This window comes from Cupressus sempervirens, chromosome 1, assembly GCF_028749045.1.
Source record: "Cupressus sempervirens isolate cs-2001-9-10 chromosome 1, ASM2874904v1, whole genome shotgun sequence".
Taxonomy (NCBI): domain Eukaryota; kingdom Viridiplantae; phylum Streptophyta; class Pinopsida; order Cupressales; family Cupressaceae; genus Cupressus; species Cupressus sempervirens.
In genome coordinates this window covers 200133492-200157304 of record NC_143118.1, presented here as the reverse complement: position 1 = coordinate 200157304, position 23813 = coordinate 200133492, and the positions used below count along the sequence as shown (strand labels likewise).

At 35.1% G+C, this 23813-nt stretch overlaps 1 protein-coding gene across 2 annotated transcripts in view; it reads right to left on the bottom strand.

Moving 5' to 3' along the window:
* LOC149576816 (PTB domain engulfment adapter) overlaps positions 1-23813 on the bottom strand; it is a 52759-nt gene that overhangs the window by 10463 nt on the left and 18483 nt on the right. For both annotated transcript variants that reach the window (XM_089822271.1, XM_089822363.1), the window contains exon 2: positions 16884-16965. In XM_089822271.1, coding sequence (XP_089678397.1) covers positions 16884-16965 — 82 coding nt within the window. The remainder of the gene's footprint in view (positions 1-16883; positions 16966-23813) is intronic.

The window sequence follows — 23813 nt, the reverse complement described above, 5'->3', positions numbered from 1 at the left end:
ATCATTAAGAGATAATAGAAGTCTGATTGGAGAGGATTGAGGATGCCTTATGAAGGTGAAGATGAGAAATCAACAAAGTATTTGTAGAATTTGAGCATGACAACACAGAATTTTAACTTTCACCAATCAGATCCAAAACAATTAAGTTAAAACATGCATTGGCCAAGTGAAGGGAATCAATGTTCAAGTTTGAAGATTGTACAAAGAATGAGTGGAGGCAAGATGGAAGTCAAATTCTGAAAGACGGTGGAAAGTTTGATGTTTTCACAAAAGGGAGACCGTTAACAACTTTGGAAACCTGTCCTAAGGTAGTGTAGATTCCAAACTTGCCTTGGACTGGGCAGTTAACAACTTTAGAAACCTGTCCTAAGGGTATGCAGATTCTGCACTCACCTTGGACAGGACTGTCCAAGGGAAGTGTGGATTCTGCACTTACCTTGGACAAGCATTTCAAAGACTGCATTAATTTCCACCCTTCAATAAGAGCCCTTTTCCAACTTTGTGGCAATTAATACGCAGCTGTCAATCCATTTTGGAGTGATAAATCAGATCCATTAGCAGAGAAATTCACATTCAGATATTTAAATTCAAGATAGAAATCAGGCAACTAAGGTCACTCCATTTAGTCAAGAAGATGTGTAAACCTGAAAAGGAAAGAGAAAAGTAAAGTAAGATGGCTTTAGAAGGCATGAAACCTTAAAGGAAGCTTTAGGCAAGCCTGTCCTATTGTATTGTGGATTCTGCAGTTACCTCAGACAAGGCTGTCCAAGGAGAGTGCGGATTCCACAGGAGCGGTGGAATCCACACTTTCCTTGGTGACATGTGTCCAATCACCCCCACTTTTCCCCCCTTAAGATCAGACTCCACATTGAGTCCATTGCAATTTTAAACATGAGTGGCTGCATTTTCAATCATGTAAATCAGATTCAGGTTTGTAAAGAAGGCAGTGTTTCCATCAAAATCGGATCTTCGAGGTGAAAACTCATGATTCAGCTTCAGATTTTAGGATGAAATTCAATCAAATCCATTATACTACAATCCAAGGATGGAATTTGAGTTTTTAAAAAAAAGCAAAGGACCCAATGTAAAAAGAAAAGGTAAAGAAAATTTTTTTAAATGAAAGGAGGCTAGGTATAAATGTATGGACAAGCAAGGCTATCCAAGGAAAGTGTGGACTCCACACTTACTTTGAACAAGGCTATCTAAGGGAGTGGTGGGATCCGTACTTGCCTTGGACACACCTATCCAAGCCCCTTTGGAATTCCACCAGCCATATTGGGAAAAACAACTCGACCTTAAAGTTTTCATACCCCTATTCTTTCCATCTCACAAGTTTTCTCTTATATATGCCTCCCAAGATGACCGATGAAATGTCCCTTGGCTGATTCCAATAGACAAAAGCACTCTTCCTCGTATGCATTTAATCAAACATTTATATATGGTAACATATTTATCAAATCAAACTATTTTCAAATTTGTGTGACTACTTGAGTAACTTGTATATATTTGGCATGGAAAGAGTTACTACTATTTTCTCAATATAATTAAACCAAGCTCATGAATTTACATTGATAACAACTGAATTTTGTGAACACAAAAGAAAACAACATAAATGATATTTGACCTTTGATTGATAAGACTAGTTTGGCTTCAGCAGTGCTTACCAACGAGAATAGTCTAAACTTGTAGAAAGTCTATCCTTTCCATTTGGTATGTGTCACACCCAGCAGCTATCTTGGTTGGATGCTTATACTGAAAACTCAGTCATATTTTACAAAGTTGGGTATTGGCATCACTTTATCATAATTAGGTTTTGCTAATCTAACTTGAGTTATATTGACAGTTATGTTTGGAATAAACAAGTGAAATTTATGAAAACTTATTAAATAGATAATAAGGAAGGCAAAGTATCATATAGATTCATCATTAAACTTATTAAATAAATAATAAGGAAGGCAAAGTATCATATAGATTCATCATAGATAAATAAACTGTATTTGTTCCAATATTTAAAATAGTCTTTGCTATTATCCACTCCCCTCCATGACATGACCCTTCAACTTTTGAAACTAATGACAACTGTAGTTGATGTTTTGAGCACTCAACAGAAGGGAAGTGTCTTCCTTAGTTTTATTCGATATTCCAGTGAACTAAAATGTTGATATATCTGTTCACTTATGTTGTTTGCAAACTTCAAGAGATATTTGAACCCATAACCAATCCTCTCAAACTTGGATTTCAAGAAAGAGTGCAATGCACAATATGTTTTAACACCCAAGCCAATACAACCCTAGAATGGAGAAATCTTCATAATGATATGCCCTAGAATAGGAAATTTATGATGATACCATGACCCCATACCCTTATTCAATGTCGGTTCAGATAATATATTTGACACATTATAATACGAATATGTATTAGATAAATTATTAGCCAATCATTAGATCACATGAATCTTTAATATTTGCGTTGAAACTATATTTCCTCAAACCAATAGTCTCACTTGTAATGTCCCTTCAGACTAAGTCTCTTTTTCATGAGTATCAAATAAATTATATATTTTAATATCTCTTATGTCTGATTATGCCCATCCAAATATGTTTTATCATCCTCTTATACCTTGCTACAGTAGAGGGTTGCACCTCTCGACAAATAAAGGGATGTATTTAGTGACTCCAAATATTGCTCTTTATTAATTTAATATTATTTAATTATGCTGATTGCCTTTGGTAAGTTTAAGTTGTAATTTAAAAGCTATTTAAATCATTTATCTTTAGGTCCTGAATTATATTATATTACAATATGATTTTTCATTATTCATTCTTTTATTTATTTTTATTATTATTAATTTTTAATATTTTAATCTTATGTCAACGAGACATCACAATAGGTGTAATAATTTGGATACATCACAAACTAAATAAGGATACCATAGTAAAGCAAGAGGGAGAGAGTACACAAATATGGAAAGAAAAGAAAATACATAATTGTACACAGTTACAAACAATCCTACATGCTCAAAATGAAAAAGACCAATGGTATATTGTTGTCCTCAATTTTGACATCACAAAATTGAGGCAACCCTAAACAATTTCCTCATGAATTCGCAACTATAGCCTCTTTGCTTTAACGTATTAACAAAGTGTCTTGTTATCTCTAAAAGTTGCACCCTTGAATGAGTCCTAAAACTCAGTCACTTCGAGACACATGGAAATACTCTTGGGTCTATGGGTTACCCAAAATTGGAGAAAATCTTTGAGTTCTAGGCTGGTTCCTATGAGATGCTTTCACCTATTTTCTCTTCAAACATAACTTAAAACTTGGGAGGGAAAGAAATAGAAGGATAACATAATTAAAACTGAAGACTAAGGTGATGCACCAAACTTGATATAAGATTGATATTCTTAACACAATGAAACCTTCCTGAAACAATTCAAAAATGACACAATTCTGATAACAAATTACTCATTTTGCAGATGCTAAAAAACTTAAGGATTCTCACTTATGAGTTAAGATGAATCACAATAATGACAACAAAATTAGTACATTTTATACAACAAGATGAAACTCAAAAAATGTCTCCAAACAACTCTTCCATTCGAAGTTTCAAAGGGTGAGACAATAGCATTCCCATAATTGTTACAAAGCAATTTGTATGCAAACTATGAAGGATTCAAGAAGAAATCACAACAATAGCTCTCTTACAAAAAACTTGGAACCCTTACAAATGAGCCTTCAGCTAATACTTATGTTTTTTCACTTCAACTGCACCATAAATGCAAACAACCACTCCTTGGTCGAATTCAGCCTTCAAGGCCAATTTTGAGCCACTAAAAAGTCTTCAAAAAATGTACAAGTGGCTTCAAAAGTCATGCCTCAACAATATCAACATAAAGAACCCTCATTAATGCACTCTTATCTCCCAAAATATCCCACAAAAAGTCTCTGAAAAGTAATAACTTTCTGACCTTCAAATCCCATCAATATGATCTTAGACACCTTGCCATAACTCTCCAAAATATCTTTGTTTGACTTTTAGAGATAAAAATAAATATCTTATCTTGCACTTTAAGTAATATTTATTAAATAACTTATAATCCATTTACTTAATAAATATCAATTAAATAATGAACTATAAAGTATTTAATATGTTTATTTAACAATTATTAGGTAATTTATAATCTATTTTTTTAATGAACATTACTATATTAATAATATGGTTAAGTGATTTAATTATCACTCAATAAATACTATTAATATAATTAATTTTGTTTAAATAATAAATTATAAATTAACTAATAATTATTAAATAAATGTATTAACAATTCGCGAATTCAGACAGAATACATACCTGGATCAAGTCCGCAAGCCGGACACGTAAATCCGGTATCGTAGGTTTTAGTGCATTACTATAAGCATCAAAGTCCGACATTGTTTATAATATAAGTTTATAAATAAATCAGATTGCGGACTTATCTTCCACTACTTCCATACAAACTCATCAATCTGTTACTAAAAAAAATTACAAGATAGATCAGGTTTTACAATTATCTTCCATTACTTTCTTAATAAACATCTAATTAACATATTAAGGGAAGGATAGTGAAGAACATTCTTAGTATTGTGGAATAGAGAAAAAGAGGACATTATATTAGTACATTAAAACATGCAAATGTGTCTTTCCTTCTAAAATTGGACCCAAAAACATTATGGAGGCAAGTGAAGATCTATTTGGGGTACAAATCTTCAAACTGTAGTTTTCATGCTCAAATCAAGGGTATTGACTTTGAAGATACATTTTCTCCCATTGCATGTCATGAGTCTATAAGGATGTTCTTATCATTGGCCAGTTTTAAGAAATTCAAACTCTATTAGACGGACACCAAATCAGTATTTTTTAATGGAAACTTGGAAGTGTATATAGAGTGGCTTGTAGGGTTTTTTTATATTAGAGAACAAGGAGTACGTATGTAGATTATAAAAAGAACTTTACAGATTGAAGCAAGCCCTTAGACCTTGGTACTCAAATGGAAAAGGGAGGTATCGTTGATAGCAATCTATATATTGAAATTGATAGTGGTTATCAGTTAAAGTTGTAGTTTGCGTTGAAGACATTATTGTATGGAGTTGAGCTAGTCACTTGTCCCAAAAGATACATCTATTCAAAAAATTGCTACCATCCCAATTAAGGATCTCACTAGAGGTTGTTAGGCTATGTCATGAATACCAATGGGATATGTTGGAATAGTTACAAAAATCTGCCCATCAACGTTACCCAAGGGGATTCCAACCTGCAACCTTATTCTACTACCACTTGTAGGAAGTCAAGCCGATTGCTTTTCTCTAAAGATGTGTCTATCTAGGGAACCACTACCATCCCAGTTAAGGATCTCATAGGAGGCTTTAAGATCATGTCATAAATCTTGAGGGGATATGTTGGACACATTCAAACAATCATTTGCAACAATGAAATCTGCCAAGTCTTGCGATGAATATGCAAAAGGAATTTGAAATGTTTATGCTTGGTGAGTTGTCCATCCTTGGGCTGCAAATTTTCATTTCACAAACTAGGTATATTAAGGAAATGTAAAAGAAATTCAATACAGAGGATTGTAATCCTATGAGTACACTCATGGTAATAGACTGCAAGTTGAGTCAAGATGATAAATCTTTTGATGCCATATAAACACTTTATAGATCAATGATTAGGAGTTTGTTATATGTAACAAGCTATAGTTTCAAGACCTAACATAATGTAAGCAATTGGTATGGTGGCAAAATTTCAAGCTGCACAAAAACAAACTCAAAATAAACATTCCTAAAAACTTCAAAGGGATTCACTAGAGCCAAAAATTCATAACCCATATGATACCAAATGAGTTCCTCAAATGCCTTTTGAACTTTTTCCCACTAAACTCCCAAAAGTACAATTTAATATTTCACATTTTTAATTAAGACTTCATTTTAGCTCCTAAAAGACCTTTTTATTAAAATAATGATAATTTGACATTGTATCCCCTATTGTATGCATCCATGATCTAAAACATTCATCCCAGTGAACTATTGTAGTGAGTTGTATTAAAATAATCAAGAAATGGTAGTAATATAATTACAATAAAGCCAATAATGCACCAATTTTGTGAAAACTAATGGAAAGTGTTGCAATCAAAATTCAACTGGACTGAGGTGATCCCAATGAAGAATAATAATAAACAATATATGAACTTTATGGATGAATCTAGACACCTAGGGCAATTAAAGATTTCATAGTTTAGATTCCGCAGTGAATTTGATAATGAAGATTGCGCAAGAATCATTTTAAGTAGAATTCATGATAACAAGTTTTGGATTGGAGAACAAGTCATTGAGATAACAAGTAATCTAATTTATGAAGTGACCGGCTTAAGAAACAAGGGAAAAATACCTATTAATGAGAAAAAATGTGAAGAAATTAGTGCAACGAAACACCAAGACTGAATGGAATGAAAGAGGCATGATGTTGAGTCTGATAAAGTAAGATGATGTAAGATTCATTAGCAATATCTTAGCTTATAAGATGTATTCCAACCCAAGGGAAGATGAAGTCATTGCAAGCTTCATTAATACAGCATATAAGATGTGTATTTGAGAGAGTGGAAGTCAACTTATGTGAGATTCTAAAACAACTTGTTGATAATCTTTATTTCAGATCTATTATGGGTTATGTGGAAACAGTTATATTCTTTGTTGCAAGTTTCCTTACACCCCCGCACCCCCCCCTCCCCCGAAACCCAAGTGGGAAAAAAATTGCCCAAGCCCACGAATCAAACCCAAATTGGTAACTTAGAGCAATTTGGAAAGAATAATAGTAGTTTCACCATGGTTATCATAGGTCCTTCCAAGTGCGCTCAAGTTCGTGCATATATGCTTTACAACATACCTGAGTGCACTTAAGGTAACCTTGTGAAAAAATAGACCAAGACTCCAACCAAGTGTACATTGAACCTGATTCAAACTATTTTATGAGTGAACTAGTAACCTAGAAATAAGGACATGTAAATGGAGATCTCTAGCCAATTGCTCTGGTCTTCGGTTGTTTTATGTTCCTCTTCTGATACATCAACATGCACATCATTAGTACCTTCTAAAACTACACTTGTCTACTTCCTTTTGCATAGATGCACATTTGCTAATTTGCATGAGCCACATTTAAGACAAACTAGGTCATGTGATTGTTCTTCCTTTAAATTTTAACAAAATCTTCTACTTTTCCTCTTAATTTACTTTTCTTAAATATCCTAGTTTGACATTGTCCACTTCCTTTTGTATGCTTAAGGGGACTTGTGGAAACCTAGACCAAGACTTAGATTGGGTATATACTAGAGCTGAATTCAATCCATTTTCTATGCGAATTAACAACCTAGAAAACAAGAAAGTAAATAGACACTCTAGTCGAGATCTCTAAGCCCATTGCTCTCCTCTTTAGTTGTTTCATGTTCCTCTCCGAATACATCAGCTTGTACCTCATTATTACCTTCTAAAACTAGACTTGAGCACTTTTGCATAAATGAGTGTTCAATAATGCAAGAGTTGCAATTAGGTAAAATTAAGACATGATAGTGGTTATTTTAGAATTTTAACTAAATCTTCTAATTTTTCTCTTAATGCACTTTTCTTGAGTATACTCACCTGATTTTTTCTCAATGGTTTCCAATTCCATCTGCCATAAATACACCTTGTGAATTTTGTGAGACTATTTTAGAGGCCTACATTTTCAGTTTTCTTCTTCACTTCATTAGTTGCAAGCTCTCCATTCTCAAAGTAGCAACACTTTCAATCTCCAAAAAAAACATTTTATGTTTTCAATGCTTTTCTATTTCATTAAATTTTGTTAAAATAGAAGATTGAGTTGCTTAAGCCCTAATGGAAGCTTTTGAGTCCATAGACATTTTTTGTCAAATGCTTAGCGCAATAGACCATAATTACAAGACTTGGGCTCGCCTCAGAATCGGCAAGCTGATTTTTGACTCAGATTTGGACTCAGCAAAAACTCGACAAGGACTCAGGAAATTGCAAGAAATTCAAAGATTTTTAAGGATTTAAAAAAAATCTTTGCAGCATTTAATCAATTGACATCAAAGACACAAAAGTTGAGATAAATAAAAGCTACTTTGTTCACATAAACAAGTTTACACGGATCACAAAACTACAAATACAAATTTTTGAAGGAAATAAGTTAAACTAAATAACACTAAATAACACATTAGAAATAGAAAGTGTCACTGTCAAATTTGTACAATATTCATAGAATATGAAATCCATTGAATCAAAAGTTCAAAACATATATCAAAATAAAAGCTAGAGCCTAGAAGACTAAGGTTCAGAGATGATGCAAGTAGCTGGTTGCAAGTTTGGTGGCATTCTAATATGCTCATAACACTACTAAAACTGAAGTGAAACACACTGCTAGCACAAAAGAACCCTTGCCTAAAAGCACACTTATACAACCAAACTAACAACCATTGAACTATTCTCCCACACCTTCACTAAAGTTCTAAACACACTAGAAAATTACTTTATCAAACTGATAATTAAAATCACACATTATCAGGCCTGTAATTGAATACTTTCCTGCCACTTCAATAGTACAGTTGTATGAAACCCCAAAATAGCTTCCAAAGATACTAAAATTATGCCAAAGTGCAAACTATGATTTCATCTAATAAAAGTGTCATTGAACTACCTCAACAACAAGAAGAAAAGAAGCAATTCATCTTCCCACTTCACATGCACCTCTATGCATGGTACAGCCCAGTCAATGATGTACAGCCCCTTGAAAATCCACAAACTTCATCACTCAACAGGTTAAACAAAAAAAGGGGTTTGAATAAACAGCTTAGTGGTTGACTAATGCAGCAGAGTCCAGGCCACAGGACTCGATGAGTCCAAGTCTGGCTAACTTGGTCGAGTTAGAGTTCACATGCAAAAAGACTAAAAAGGCCTGGCTCAACTCAAGACTCATAGTGTCCTCTATCTATGCAATAGACCATTTCCCTAGTTACTAGATTCGTGCTCGGGAGGCCGGATTCGGTTCTAGGTGCGATTTGGATTTAGACGAGCCAGGCAGGATCCTTGTTTTACACAGTAGATTTGTCCCGTTTCGCAAGCCCAAGAATCCAGATGAATCCACTATGTAAAACAAGGATCATGCTCAAATCAGCACGAATTGTTGTTTTATCAAGATCGCTGCAAATGTATTAACATTTCCTCTTTAGAATATGTTTTCCAAGAGTAGTGATCTCTCTCTTAAATTGTGGAAAACACATGGAGAGAAATGTTCTTCATGGAACATGTTTATTGATTATATTTTATTAATATAACAATTAATTATTTAGCTATATATATTATCTCACATATATAATATATATATATATGTAGTTTAATCTCATGGGTTTATCTAACTGAAGCTACCAAACATTAACACTCCCTCTTAGCTAAAGATGATAAACACGTAGATATTACACCATTGGCAATAAACAAAATGGCAAAATTGAAGGATATCTTTAATCAGAAGATATCCACCATTTTGATATCAGATTTGATATCATGAGTATTAGCCTCCAGAATATTAACATATAATATTCAACAAATACTCTAAGTAATGCCCTTTAGAATATCAACACATGATATCCTCCAAGTACTCAAAAAGGTAATGGCCTGTAGAATATCAACATATGATATTCACCAAATACCTATCATATATCTATACAAACAACTCATAGACTATCAAATGAATGGCATCTAACACCTAGTTGTAGATTTACAAGATATAATTTATCATGATCTATTTCAACATTTACATAAAATGTATATCATGATTTAAGTTATTGTAAGATGACCTTCCAATAACTTCTGCAAATACAAGTGATAATCATTTTGAAGTTGTCACTTCTTCATGAAGTACACAAGGGGTAGGCCCATTAAAATCATATAGTCACATATGGACTTTTAAACTCTCTCTAAATATCAATCATCTAAGCTACTCATCCAATGATGCTTCTAATGGAGTGTCAGGCTCCCTCTGAATCTAATACCAATTCTCCTTTTCCTACAAGAGCATCCTCGGAAAAGATTGAGGCTAAATAGCTCTTATAGTACGTATAGAAATACAAGTAAGAGATATTTACTATAGTAGGAATACAATACTTAGAACTTGTACTCAAAACAGAATACTTATCTCATGTTGTCAAAGGATAATGCCCTCCAATGCCTTTTTCTATTAAGCTCAATTATTAATTAAGGAAAAACAAAGGTATGCCCCTCACTCTCCAATTTAAAGTCAATCATCTTGTTGTCACGACCCAGCAAGAAGGGCAGAGTTGATGCCAACACCTCCTCCTCCCTCACTCAAGAATTGTGCCATCACTGTTCACACATCCCCACCATGTATTTTACTTATTATTCATATGGAAATTTCATAGCAGTTATGTACTTTGAGACATGCATCCCACATGTCTTATCACCACTCCCTTTACAAGTTCACACAATTGATTCTTCTCTTCCAAATGTTGCAATTAAGAATCTCCTTTTTGTTTATTTTCTTCCATCTGGTTATGCCTGATTGTAAGAGTCACCCTTATTCTCCATTCTCATATGTTGTGGCCGACTATTATTTCTTTTTCCAACTAATGAAACTCTTTATTTTTCCTTAACGGTTTTTGCAATGGAAGATTTAGTGAAATGGAATTGTTGTAATCTAATTCGATGCCTTCTGAAAGAATCCATTCTATAGTTTGTTTCGGATTATTTGTTGATGTATTCATTCATCTCAATATCACCATAAATCTCTACAGGATATCATTGCACATTCTTAGCTTCTCCAAATTACCCCCATGGAGTAGATACCAGTTCAACAATCACATGGGCCTTCTATTAAGACATGAGAATGATAATCATGGAAGAATACGGCTGTCCAATACAAGAATGTTGCCACCAAGAGATGACGGAAAGGAGACTCCCAAAAGACACTCAAAAACCTTGGTTCACTCATCTATTCAATCACTATACCAAATTAGAGAAAACTATTGAAGGAAATTTTTGCAGTCCATAGTTTCATGTCATATGACATTGAAAAAACACAAGAAGAAAACAAAGAGCTTGAGTATACAAAACCAAGCTAAGAACATTTGCTTTTGCATGGAATGAGTGAGAGCACTTTTCCCTTTGGAAGGAATAATTTTAATTTAACTATCACCACTCAACCAGAGACTTTTTGTTGGTGAATGAAGATTCAGAAACAATTGTTCTTGTTACAACACTACAAGTTCCACACATTTCTATTGTCTGGTGATGTGAAATCTATGCATGCAAATATCCTCTTCCAGGAATTCAATACAATGAAAAGTCGGAGATCTCTATATGTTACTATGCTTTTGCCTTTGAATAGAGATAATATCCACTTATATTTTCTATCCATTTATCAATTTGTTTGTCCAAACAGATTTTTATTTTGTCTATTTAGAATTGTCTCACAATTTAATTTCGATAGAAGCTATTGAAGCTCTCTAAAGTCAAACCAACCGAAATTGGAATGATAGGTAAAAGGGGGAGTTTGAAAGCAAAGAGGTGAGAAATAGATTGCGAATTAACTAGGCCCTCTCCAATCCTCTATCACACCGACTAGCTAGGAATATTATATTGGCTTTGACTTATTTGCATAGCATAAACTAGCTTTAATTTGAATAGTAGTAAATCTCAATGCTTCTTACATTTGCAACTACGCTCTAATATCAAGTTGTTTTATCAAATCGCTGCAAATGTATTAACATTGTCTCTTCGATATATGTTTTCCAAGAGTAGCGATCTCTCTCCTATATTGTGGAAACCCCATGGAGAGACATGTCCCTTCATGAAACATGTCTATTCATTATTATTGAACTAATATAACAATTAATTATTTAACTATATATATATATATATATATATATATATATCTTCAATTTGGTCTCATGTGACAGAAGCAGATTTTTCTTGTTGTAGTCACTCTGTTAATGTATTTTGTTTGTTAATTTGTCTAAGATATTTTGTTAGTCGTCAGGAGACGACTTTTCTTTTGGAGGGGGGGATGGTGTCAGCCGACTGGATTGTCATCGGTGTTTCTGTAGCCAACGGGGTGATTGTCGTCAGTGTTTCTATATTCTGTAGCTGACGGGTAAATAGTTTGTAGTGGACATAATGTTACTATCAATCATCTTATCAAGCATAATGTATGTCTGACATATGCGAATATAATTTTGCTATTCTGTTCCATTGTCTATATGCGTTGATTTCTTTACCAATACGGTAAACATTTGGCGCCGTTGTCGGGCACCTGTCTGCAGGAGGTGCTCCGCGGGCAACACCTGTCCGCGGGAGGTGCTCCGCGGGCATCTGTCTGCAGGAGGTGTTCCGCAGGGTTGTCAAGCCACAAATTCTACATCTTCCGCGGGTTTCGATTCCTCTTCATTGCATTTGGTGGAGGACCTATTCTCGCGGCATTATCTGGAGGCCGCGGATTTCAATCTAATTGCCGCAAGTGAAAAACAATATACTGCCATTGTTATTATTCCATGCCATCTTCAGCGAAAGATTGTTGGAGTTCTGTTTCTCATTTGCGGAGGAGAGATTATTCAAGTTTGTGTAGAAGATGGGTGTGAGGGGTTTTCTTACCAAAAAAAAATAAAAAAATAAAAAAGACGACAAATTCAAGTTGTTTAGAATGAGTAGCAGATGATGCCAAAGGGAAGGGGAAGCATCAATGGTTGCCAGAAAGAGTGTAGAATCGGCAGAAAATGGCAGAAACAGTGTGTTCCATGCAGTTTTGTGTGGGTTCCGGACTGCTAATTTAGTCTTGGCGCTGCCCCTCGACCCTGCTGGACCCCCAGTCGTTGCGAATATCATTCATGGGACGTATGACCAGTTGATGAAGACTTGGAGCTGCTGCAGGCATGGACTTTTTGTGTATCAGAGGCACTGGGAGTAGGTGTTGGCCGGGAGGCTGTCTTGGTGGATGCGTAGAGAGCTTGGGAGGAGCTAATCAACCAGTTGGAGGCAATGCAGCTACACTTAGCTCAGGGTACCGAGGAATTGAAAACAGAGAAAGCAGCACAGGTGGCTATCAAGGTCAACTTCATTGAGGAGACAGTATTGTGTTAGCAGAGGCTACAGATGTAACAGGATAAATGTGGAAGTGATGTGACAAAAGCAGATTTTTCTTGTTGTAGTCACTCTGTTAATGTATTTTGTTTGTTAATTTGTCTCAGATATTTTGTTAGTCGTCAAGAGATGACTTTTCTTTTTGGGGGGGATGGTGTCAGCCAACTGGATTGTCGTCAGTGTTTCTGTAGCCAACGGGGTGATTGTCGTCGGTGTTTCTGTATTCTGTAGCCGACGGGTAAATAGTTTGTAGCGGACATAATGTTTGTGGCTGATGCACTCCTTCAAGAAGGTTCGGCGGATAGTATTTATATCCTGTCTGGGATCATTGTAAATCATCTTCTATTATCAATCATTTTATCAAGCATAATGTATGTCTGGCATATGCGAATATAATTCTTCTATTCTATTCCATTGTCTATATGCGTTGATTTCTTTACCAATACGGTAAAAATCATGGGTTTATCTAACTGAAGCTACCAAACATTAACACGAATCTGGCGCGAATCCTTGAGGATCCAAAGCGAATCTGCACGAATCCTAGAGGATTTTCCTGGCCAAGGTTATGCCTTTTTTAATATTTTGTTTGCCTTCTAACCCTAAAACGACCCTTTAATTCAACATCCAAATACATTTCACCTCAAAATTGCTCTCTATTTTGCTCTCTTACTATATATTTCTCAATCTTTTTGTATATATAATACATATATTTATATATATACACAAATCCTTATGAATCATAATAGGAAAAAAAAATTCACAAATCCATGGATCTAATTTGAGGGCCCAAATCCAATTCGGATCCCGAATCAACAAGTAAGACCATTTCAAATCCTTTCTCATCTGACGTAGTGCAAGGCAAGAGAATCCCCCAAGGAGATGTCCTAGCCCCCAACAAATAAGCACACAGTGGAATATAAACAATAATACTGAGATTTAGATCCACAACAATATCAATTCTCATAATAGAATCATAAGATTTACATCCAACATGCTTGGTTGTAAGGTTTCATGTCCCCTTTTTAGTGACATAACTTTAACAGAGGATTTGCCTATCATCGACTCTCGTAGGCAAATGATTATGGGGAAGAGGGTCATTTTTGTTTTCCGATGATCACAATATTGCTCTCGAAGAATAATAATTCAGTAGGTGGGGCCTACTCGTTCTAATATTAAATTAAGGTTGTACTCTAACTTTATAAGGTTATTTATTTAATTTTATAAAGTTAATGATTGAAGTACATCATAAAAGATGATTCCGGAAAACTTCCAGAGACTTCTCAGCGGAGGGAATAAATAGAGGACATAAGACTCCCTTTTGGACGGGCGATTTGTGAATTTGTTTTCTATTCCATTTGGAGCAATTTGTAGCTATTGGTCTGCAAATTCTCAGATTATCTTTGGGAGCGATAACTCTCATGGATAAGCAATTCTGAGGGTGTGAGATATCATCCGAATTATTGCAACACTGGAAATGGCACCACAGCCATTTCATTGGAGCGAAGTGTGTGGCCTAAGGCCGGATTTTCGTGGAATTTTGACAGAGAAGGGAATTAATCGGAGAACAGATTGGAGGGTTCGAAAGGGAATTAATGATCAAGCAAACCGCCGGTTTCTTTGCGTCCTGACAGTCCAAACCGCGCCAGCAAAAATCGGTGTTTTTTATTTAACCTTCATTCGATTGCTTGGGTCGATTAATTACATTTCGCAATCAGACCACGCAGCCGTCGGATTTAGAAGAGGTTCCAATCGCGTTAGTTCTGAATATTTGTTCAGGACTCGCCAAGAGTTGAGGAAATGACCAACGCGACCCGCTGGAGCATCAGCGCCGCTCATTGGGAGTTGTGAGATTAAATCGCCGACCAGTATAGCTCGCCGCAGGAAAGAAATTCAATCTCTGACCCTTCCGCGGCTAGGTTGAGCAACGGCGAGACGATTAATATCGGGTCTTTTTTCAGGAGCGATTCGGGAGGTCAGCGCACAAAGGAATAAGGGTTCTGTGATCTTGCTCCGGGCTAGTAGATCGAAGACGGGGCCGAAGAATTCAATGCGTTACCTGCGAATGACAGAAGGGCGTCTCTGCACTATTTACCACCAGTTGTTAAGGGATCATCTCGCGTTTTGTACATTGAAGGAAAGCTCAATGTATTACCAATGCGAAAAGAAACATCAGGTTCTTTAATTTGATTATTTTCAGTTGATGTTCGATTATTGAATTATTAATAAAGATCGCTGGTAGATTTATCTATATCATTTTGTGCACATCATTGGAGATAATACAGTCTGAAGGTTCTTAATAAGAAATTGATATTCTTCCCAAATCCAGTATTGTTTTTTTTTGTGACCCATATAGTAGGAGGGGGTTATTTCATAAGGCCTTCTGGGTTACGCCTAAATACATCAGCAATTACAATAACAATTTTGCAAGACCTCGCAAAATCCAACCACTAGCTAGGCCAGATCAACTATTTGGTAGAGAACTCCAACAAGAATCTAAATTTATGCCCACAAGCCACCAAGCAACCTTCTTGTCTTCCCAGCCCACACTTAGCAACTAGCTCTGTTCAATTTCGCTCCTCTCAGCTACTCTATCTTTTTCATGCTGAATGATAATCTTGACTCAAGACATCACAAGACCCCCCTACTCATGCTAAACCAAGCCACAGGCCAACGATGTTAAATAAACACTCACATTAAATACACCCTCAAGCCACAAGTTGGCTTGGCAACAAGCATTAAATGAAATAACTAAATACTTAGGACAGGCACCAAGTTTACAAAGCATAACTAACTCAAAAGACAATATGCGAGTACACGCACTTAGACGTAGGTCCACATGCCATCCAACAATCCAAATCCAAGAGCGCACATACCAACTCCCTCGGATCAAAGCTCATGAATGCAATCTCCAAGGTCTGCCCAGGAAATAGGAACACGTTACTAGCAGTCACCAAAATGGCTCTAACTCCAAGACGATAACTCCAAACTCCATGCGCACTTAGGACAAGGTTAATCAAAATGTCTCGAACACACCCCCAACTACACAAGCAGTGACTCCACAAATCCGAGCTCGATGCTCTTGCATCATCATCTCTAACATAATTATGATCAACCATCTCAGATATTACAAATTCAATTTCTTTACTTTCACAATCAATAACTTCTCTTCCTCCATCCAAATTTGAATTGAGTTAAGAGCCTACAATTATGATTTCTTGATCTTACAAATTCTAAACATCATTAGATAAACATGACTATTTTGATCATTTTTTATTTGAAGAATTTGTGAAGATTTTTTCTTAATGCTACCTCTGATTTTTGTTTTCAATGCCATAGATATTAGAATGCATTATTTTTATATATCTAAAAACTAAAACACTTGAAAATACTTATCTATTTAAACATGTTCTTTTCGCATAAAATCCACCTTTATACTCATTTTCTAGATGTATACTTGTATATGTCATTAAATTAGCTTGTAATTGATTAGTTTATTATGTCTTCAAAGTTGATTTAGTTAAGACCGGATAGAAAGAGTTTTAAATCCTTTAAAAAATTCTACACTTATGGTTTTTCCAATTCCTCAAATCAGTTTGGGGTTGAAGTTTGGTAACGATGAAATTTTCATCTGTTGGCTAGCATTCAAATAAAGCACAAACATAGGCGCATCAAATGAGAAGAAAGATATTATAAGTAGAACTTAATATTACCTGGAACACCATAACCAAACAGTGTTGCTAAAGCTATATATGGATTTGCAGGGTCTTTAGGTTGAAAGTCAAAAAGTAAGCACTGCACAACATGCACATACATAAAGCAATTTTAAGTAAACTTCTTTGTGAGGAATTCTCATATACAGATAAATTATAATAACATATTGTATTCCATGCAAAATGTCCAATGTTTTCACATTATATATGTCATTTTGTATATGACTAACACTAGCAACAAAATCTAGCTTAGGATATGAATATGAAACATTATGGTCAAACTTGTGCAAGCAACAAGGACATACAATGCTAGATTTACTTCTACCAATCATACTTCCTAGCTAAATTGTATGCATGAATATGAAGATGAATATCATTGATTTAAGTATATCTAGCATGGTATATCTATCATGTAGTCTAGCATATTAAGTATGATTATGCAAGTTAATCTAGTATGGTATTTCTTTCTTACATGAATTGAACTTTAATGTTCAATACTTTTAAGCTATGTATAAAAATATTAAAATCAATATCCTGTTTTCTAATTTTTGTGGTGGGCTTTGATAGTCTTAAATCTTAGTGTTATTTTTGGATCACCTTGTGGTATCGTAGTGCTTTGGTTGCATCGTTAATGGTGTAACCAAGGTTCAAATCCCCGCCTAGCCCAGGCAGGTGCTGATGTCGATTTTGTTCCATCTTGGTGGACATGAAGGAGATTGGTGATCAGGGATGACATTGGTGGTCGTGAAGGAGTTCGAAGGTGGTGATCATATGAGGAGGTGAGGAGGAGGTTTTATGGAAGAACTTAAGTACTGACTAGGCCAAACCCTCACTGGGTTGGAATGCTCACAGGCCCAATGCCTACCACATGTAGGTTGTGTATTACTCACAAATCTAGATTCTCCTTGGCAATTGTTAGCCGAGGACTTTGTGTCAGACACATACGGATCTGTCACTCCTACAAGCATGGGGTCCTCGTTCGGCTTTTGTGCTCACGAATCTGGATTGTTGGGTTTGGGGATGAGGTCCCCCAATTCGTGACCCCACTAATTCGTAGCTTTAATCAAAAGCATTTACCAATCAAAATATAACATTTGAGTAAAATATTTCAAACTATGCAAAAATGATGTGAATATTACAAATATTTTAAGTTTGTGTTCTATTACATCCTAAGATGGATTTTTATTACAAATATTTATCCTCCTGGGGGATTACATCCTAAGATGGCTTTTGATGCAGAGCATTTTCTTGAGATTCAGAATGGTATTATTGTGCGGCCTACTTATCTCTATCGTCATTGGTGTCATTCCCTTCGATTCTCTTTGGGCTCCTTCAAAGTTGGTTCTCATCATCTTCAAATGTGGATTGATCACCATATGGCTAGAGAGGATCGAGTTTGTAGATTGTGTACTTTGGCAGAGGTTGAGTCTGAGACCCATTTCTTATTTTGTTGCCCTATCTACTATGAGATCAGAGGGAGATTTTATTGTCTTTTTAGGGATTGTTTCTCCCTTTCTGAGTTCTTCAGCTATGATGATCAGCAGTGTCTTGCACTTTATCTTCGGGAGGCCACCCAACTTCGTGAGCATACCCTTCAGTTAGCTACATCTCAGATCCACACTTCTAACCAGCTCATTACCACCTTTTACTCCCCCTTGTATCCATTACAAGGTGTTAAAAGGCCTTTCAGCACTACTTCTAGATCAGTCAGGCATTATACCAGTCTTTTTCAGGCAACAGCACTCCTCCAATGGGCCTCAGCGTAGATCTAGGACTTTGGATCGCCCTCAATTATATCCTTTTGTTTCTAATTACTTTGTACCAAGGAAGGATTCATAGTCCTTACCTTGTGTTTCTTGGTCTTTTGTCTTGTTTGTTTCTTTTCTGACACCGTTTTGGTGTTTTTGGTGGGGTCGGCTATTTTGTTGTATGATTAGTCCCATAAACCTTCCTGGTTTTTTGTTGGACATTAATATTATTATCTTATCTTATCTATATGAAGTGAAATAAGGGGTGAGAAGTGAATGACAAATAATGAATACTAACCTAAATGAGGTGATACACCGATGGTTTTGAATGCAACTTTAATCAAATCAACACAAATTATGAAAGACACAATTGATTCACAATACTCAGACAAACAAGCAACCACAAAAGTATTTCTATGCAAGGACCGAGATCTTCTACTCTGAAAGGGAAACCTATGTTTCACCAATTTTCTGCAAAAAGAACAATAATCATGAACAAAGACCTGTAATTACACGTATCAAGATTCAAATCTGCAATAAGGAATGTAACTTAAATGAAGGCGAACACAACATTAAAGTAAAAAATTCACAATATTGCACGAGAATCAATGAGAAGGAACTACTAAATTTCTATAACCAATGCTGAAAAAATTTCTGCTACAAATTTGCTCTTACAATCAACTCAAAATCTGCAATGTGCAAAAATCTGAATCCGAAAGAAAATCCCTCATAATGAGGTGAATGTACAATATATAGAACTCATAACCCTAATTTGGATTCCAAAATCATGCTTAGAAAAAATCAGTCAAAAAATGATAAAAACTATGAAGAAGCCTCTGAAAACTGCCATCAACCACCTGCCCAACTGATAGATAACTGGAAAACTGCCTCTAGCTCCTCAAAATCATGCATAAAACCCAAACTCGGATCCCTCAAATAACTCAAAAATATAGCATGTAAAACTCCTCATAATTATGCAAAATATGCATAAAACAGGCTCTTATCATGAACTGCATGCAAAACCGCCCTTAACTGCTCCATAAATCACTAAAATTAGCACTATATTGTTCCATCACTGCATGAGAAACTCGAACTGCCCTTAGCCTCAAAAATAGCTCCATACTTAACCCCATTACCGCATGTAACATTCAGTTAGCTAAAACAATCCATATTTGCTAAAATAGAACTCATCTTTGCATGAAAGAGTTAACTGAACGTCTCTAAAGATATCCACTAAAAGCTTTCCTTGCATTTAGGCATTAAAATATTTGAAACTCCTCCTAATTCCCTTTATTTAATTAATAAAATCAATGGTTTTATAATTGCAACCATTTGATATATTAATTTTATAATGATATCTTCTTTTTATTATATTTATTAATATTAACGTGTTTATAGTTATGTTTTATCAATTTTTAAACATGCTAGTATTAGTAAATATAATAAAGGGAATTAAAAATATATATATTTTATAAGTATTGTATATATTAAATAATTAATAACCATAATTTATATAATACTTATAAAATTTATTTATTTATTTAAGTTATATATGCATTAATGCATTATATATAATTGGCATTATGAATTTTAATGCATATAGAACTTAAGATAAATAAATAATGGAGTTAAAAAATAAATGACAAACTCTTATGCATGGACCCAAAAGTTTATGAAATATGGCAAAGGTCTCTCAAAATCGTCAAAGGCAAAAAGGGGCAGATTTTGTTTTAGTTTTTGGTCATTTGTTTTTTGGCGTATGGAAGGAAGAATGGGTTTTTAAAAACCCTAGCCGCCATGGATATCTTTCTCTACGATTCCTTGCTGATGCTTCTGGTTGAGATGCCATATCTGCTCTATCTTCATGCTTTGGACGCCATGTTCTGAGCCTTCTCTGTGGGTTTTATCTGTTTGGATGGCTTCTTTGACAGTGGATTTTCATGAATGTTTCATGAAAGCTTATTGGTGTTTGCTTCATGGATGCCATAATGTTTTCCTGCGATTTTGGGTGTGTTTCTTGTCTTGGACGCCATGAGAGTTTTGGGCGTGAATGTCCTTTATTTCAGCTGGATGGCTATAAGTTTCACTTGGCCGTGGACGCCATACTTCTTCGCTTTTGCGAATTTCTTTGGAGGTGGCTGTTATACTTGTTGGTGTCTGCTGGACAACTGCCATTTTATGCTAGCCATAAGTCTATAAAAAAAATTCTTCTTTTCATGGGTTGATCTGTATTTTATAAATGTCATAAGGGTTTTTTCCCTCATACTGTGGCTCCATCAAGACTCGACCTGGGTTTACATTTTGTTGGGTATGAGTTTCTTTGATTATTCATGGCTGAATACACTTTGCTTACTATTTAATTTTTTCATGCATCTGGGTCATGCAATATCTTATAATGTTAGCAATTTTTTTAAGTCGAATATCTGAGAAACTTTCAAGAAAATGTGGGCTCCTTCTATTGTCTTTCATCTTCTAAGCGTTCAAAATTTTGCATGACAGTCTTAACTATATTAGCACTCTCTACTAATAGCAGATGCCTGAGATGCTTCTTCCTGTTCCCTTATTTGCTGTTCCAAATCATGGTCTTTATTATTAAAGCCTTTGCTACAGTTCCAATTACCACTATTGCTTGTTGACTCAATGCTACTTGATTTCTCAGGTATATACTTGATTTCTCAGGTATCTCTTTATTGCAATTCATCTTCTGTAAATCATTTTCAAAGACATTATATCTGGCCATAATGCATTTTTTTATTGTTTCAACATGTGATGGAGAAAGATCTTTGTCACTGTGCTTTAATTTCTTTTGACCTGCAATTACATTCTCACACTTCAAGGTAGCTTCTCTGCAAGATTGCTTTCTAGACATACTTTTGGTGATTTCATCTCCTGCTGATGCATGCTTTGTATGTGGGAATGATTTATAACGCCCATTAGTGATATCACAAACCACCTGAAAACTTTGGACTTTACCTAATCAAGAACAGGTTTCCTTGATTTTGTTTTCATGGCTGATGTACATAACTTTGATATTATTCTGAATATTTGCACATACTTTTGAGACTGTTGAAGTCATAAGTCGAATGGTTGAGACAAATATGTATATATATATATATATATTGTATAAAGGTCTTAATTCCTTAGCTAGCTGATTAGTGACAGCGGCTTACCATCTCTCTCAATTTCCATCTGCACTGTTGGAAGGCTAGCATCAGGTTTCCGACTTAAACTTTTTAATGCAAGAGTGAATTGATGCTTGTGAGCAAGATTAGCCTCAAATTCCACTGGGGTATTTGTTCGCATTGATTCACCAGATCAACCATTATGAATCTATAGGAAGTAGATATCCTTCAGCACACATTTAAGTTGATTCTTATTCCCATGTTGTGACTTTCAGCTGATTACATGAACCTTTTAAACTATTCTGATTGTAGGATCCAATATCGCTGCAATATGTTGAACTGTAAAAAATTATTTTTCTCTGCTGTATCATCACCAATTGCTTTGCATGCACAGGTCCGTGTTCTCTTCTAATATATCTTGATGGCTGTAGGTTACTACTGTTCAGATTTTGATATAACTGTGAGGCTTTTTCTTCCTTGCTGTTCGAAAATCCGTCTTCTCTAAGGCTTTTCACATGAATATTTCACAGGAACTCATTCAGTGTTTGTATCTGCTGTTGATTTAGTAATTTCATGCCATACTAATGGTATAAAATATATCTCTGATTTGTATTACAACACTCTAGTACTGTGCCATTTTTCATCATGATGTACTTCTCTCTTTTGTGACCTATATTGCTTTGCCCTGTTATAGATGAACAGAAATCTGTCACAAACCATGTAATGTGATATTTATCTTCAGCACATACACTCTTTCCTTTGGTAAATACTTGCAAAATCACAGACTGCATTCCTTAATGATATTTCAAATTTACCCACTAATAAATGACAGTTGATTATTCTGTAAATCAGAAATGTTTATGACTGTAACACAGAAACAGGTAAATTAATTGCTGTAGCTTTATTCAGTTTCAGTGCATATCCTGAATCTTTCCATAAAATCTTTGTTGTTTAACACCTTTTTATTTCCTGCCCGTATACTTTTAAAGATCCAAAGCCTTTAACCTATAGACTAAGAATTTCCTAAGCCCTCCATAATTTGACTAAAAGGTTTCATACCTATAACACATGTATGTCCCTTTAACAATCTTGTGTCTTCAATCTCCTGCTATGGTTCAACTAGAAGGTCCCATACTTGTAATTTACGTATACCCCCTCGACAGTTTCCCCATGTCTTTAGTGTTCGCCTCTACATGATTTGACTGGAAGGTTTCACGCTTGTAATTATGCATGTCCCTTCGATAGCCTCCTCAGTTCTTCAGTCTTGGCCCCTACATGATTCAATTGAAAGGCTTCAACCGTGTAATTTATGCAAGATCGTTCAACAACCTCAAACTTCATACCTGTATCTGCACATAGAACAAACTCATTAGCATAAACATGTTTTATTTTTCAGATTTCTTTATTGCTTTCTTGTCTTTTAATATAATTATCTAAATAACCATATTGTAGAAACAGTAGAGTATAGATGATTGGAAAGATTTCCATTGCTCAGTTCATATGAACTGACCCATCTCTTCTTTTATTTTTGCGGCACTATTCCCAAATGGAGATGCGGGCTCAACCCATCAACATTCAGCACAACAAATCTTCCGTTCAGGCAATGTATGCCTTTCCTCTTATCTTTTTTTCAGTACTTTTATGTTTATACAATGTATTTATTCAGATATTATGTTAGGAGCTGAGGATGTTTGTGATATCTGAATGCATTGTATTTAAGTACTGTGTAAAACTTGAACACTTTGTACCTCATCAAAATAGTTTTGAATATTTCTATAAAAATGTACTCTTTTGGTACTTGTATTATGAATAAAAGTGATCAATTTTCTTGTTTATTGATTCTTGTATTTTACTTTCTGCATTCTTTTCACTCTGTAATATGTATTCTTAACAACTAAAACACACTTAGTTCAACATATAACATAGCAACTTAGGAGGTATGTTAAATTGGTAACACATATTTCTAGCTATCTTGTGCCTCGCCGTTTTTCAAAAACGACACCTTATAACTATATTACTATTTGGGAGTTTAATTCTTTGGAATACTTTGAATCTTCAAA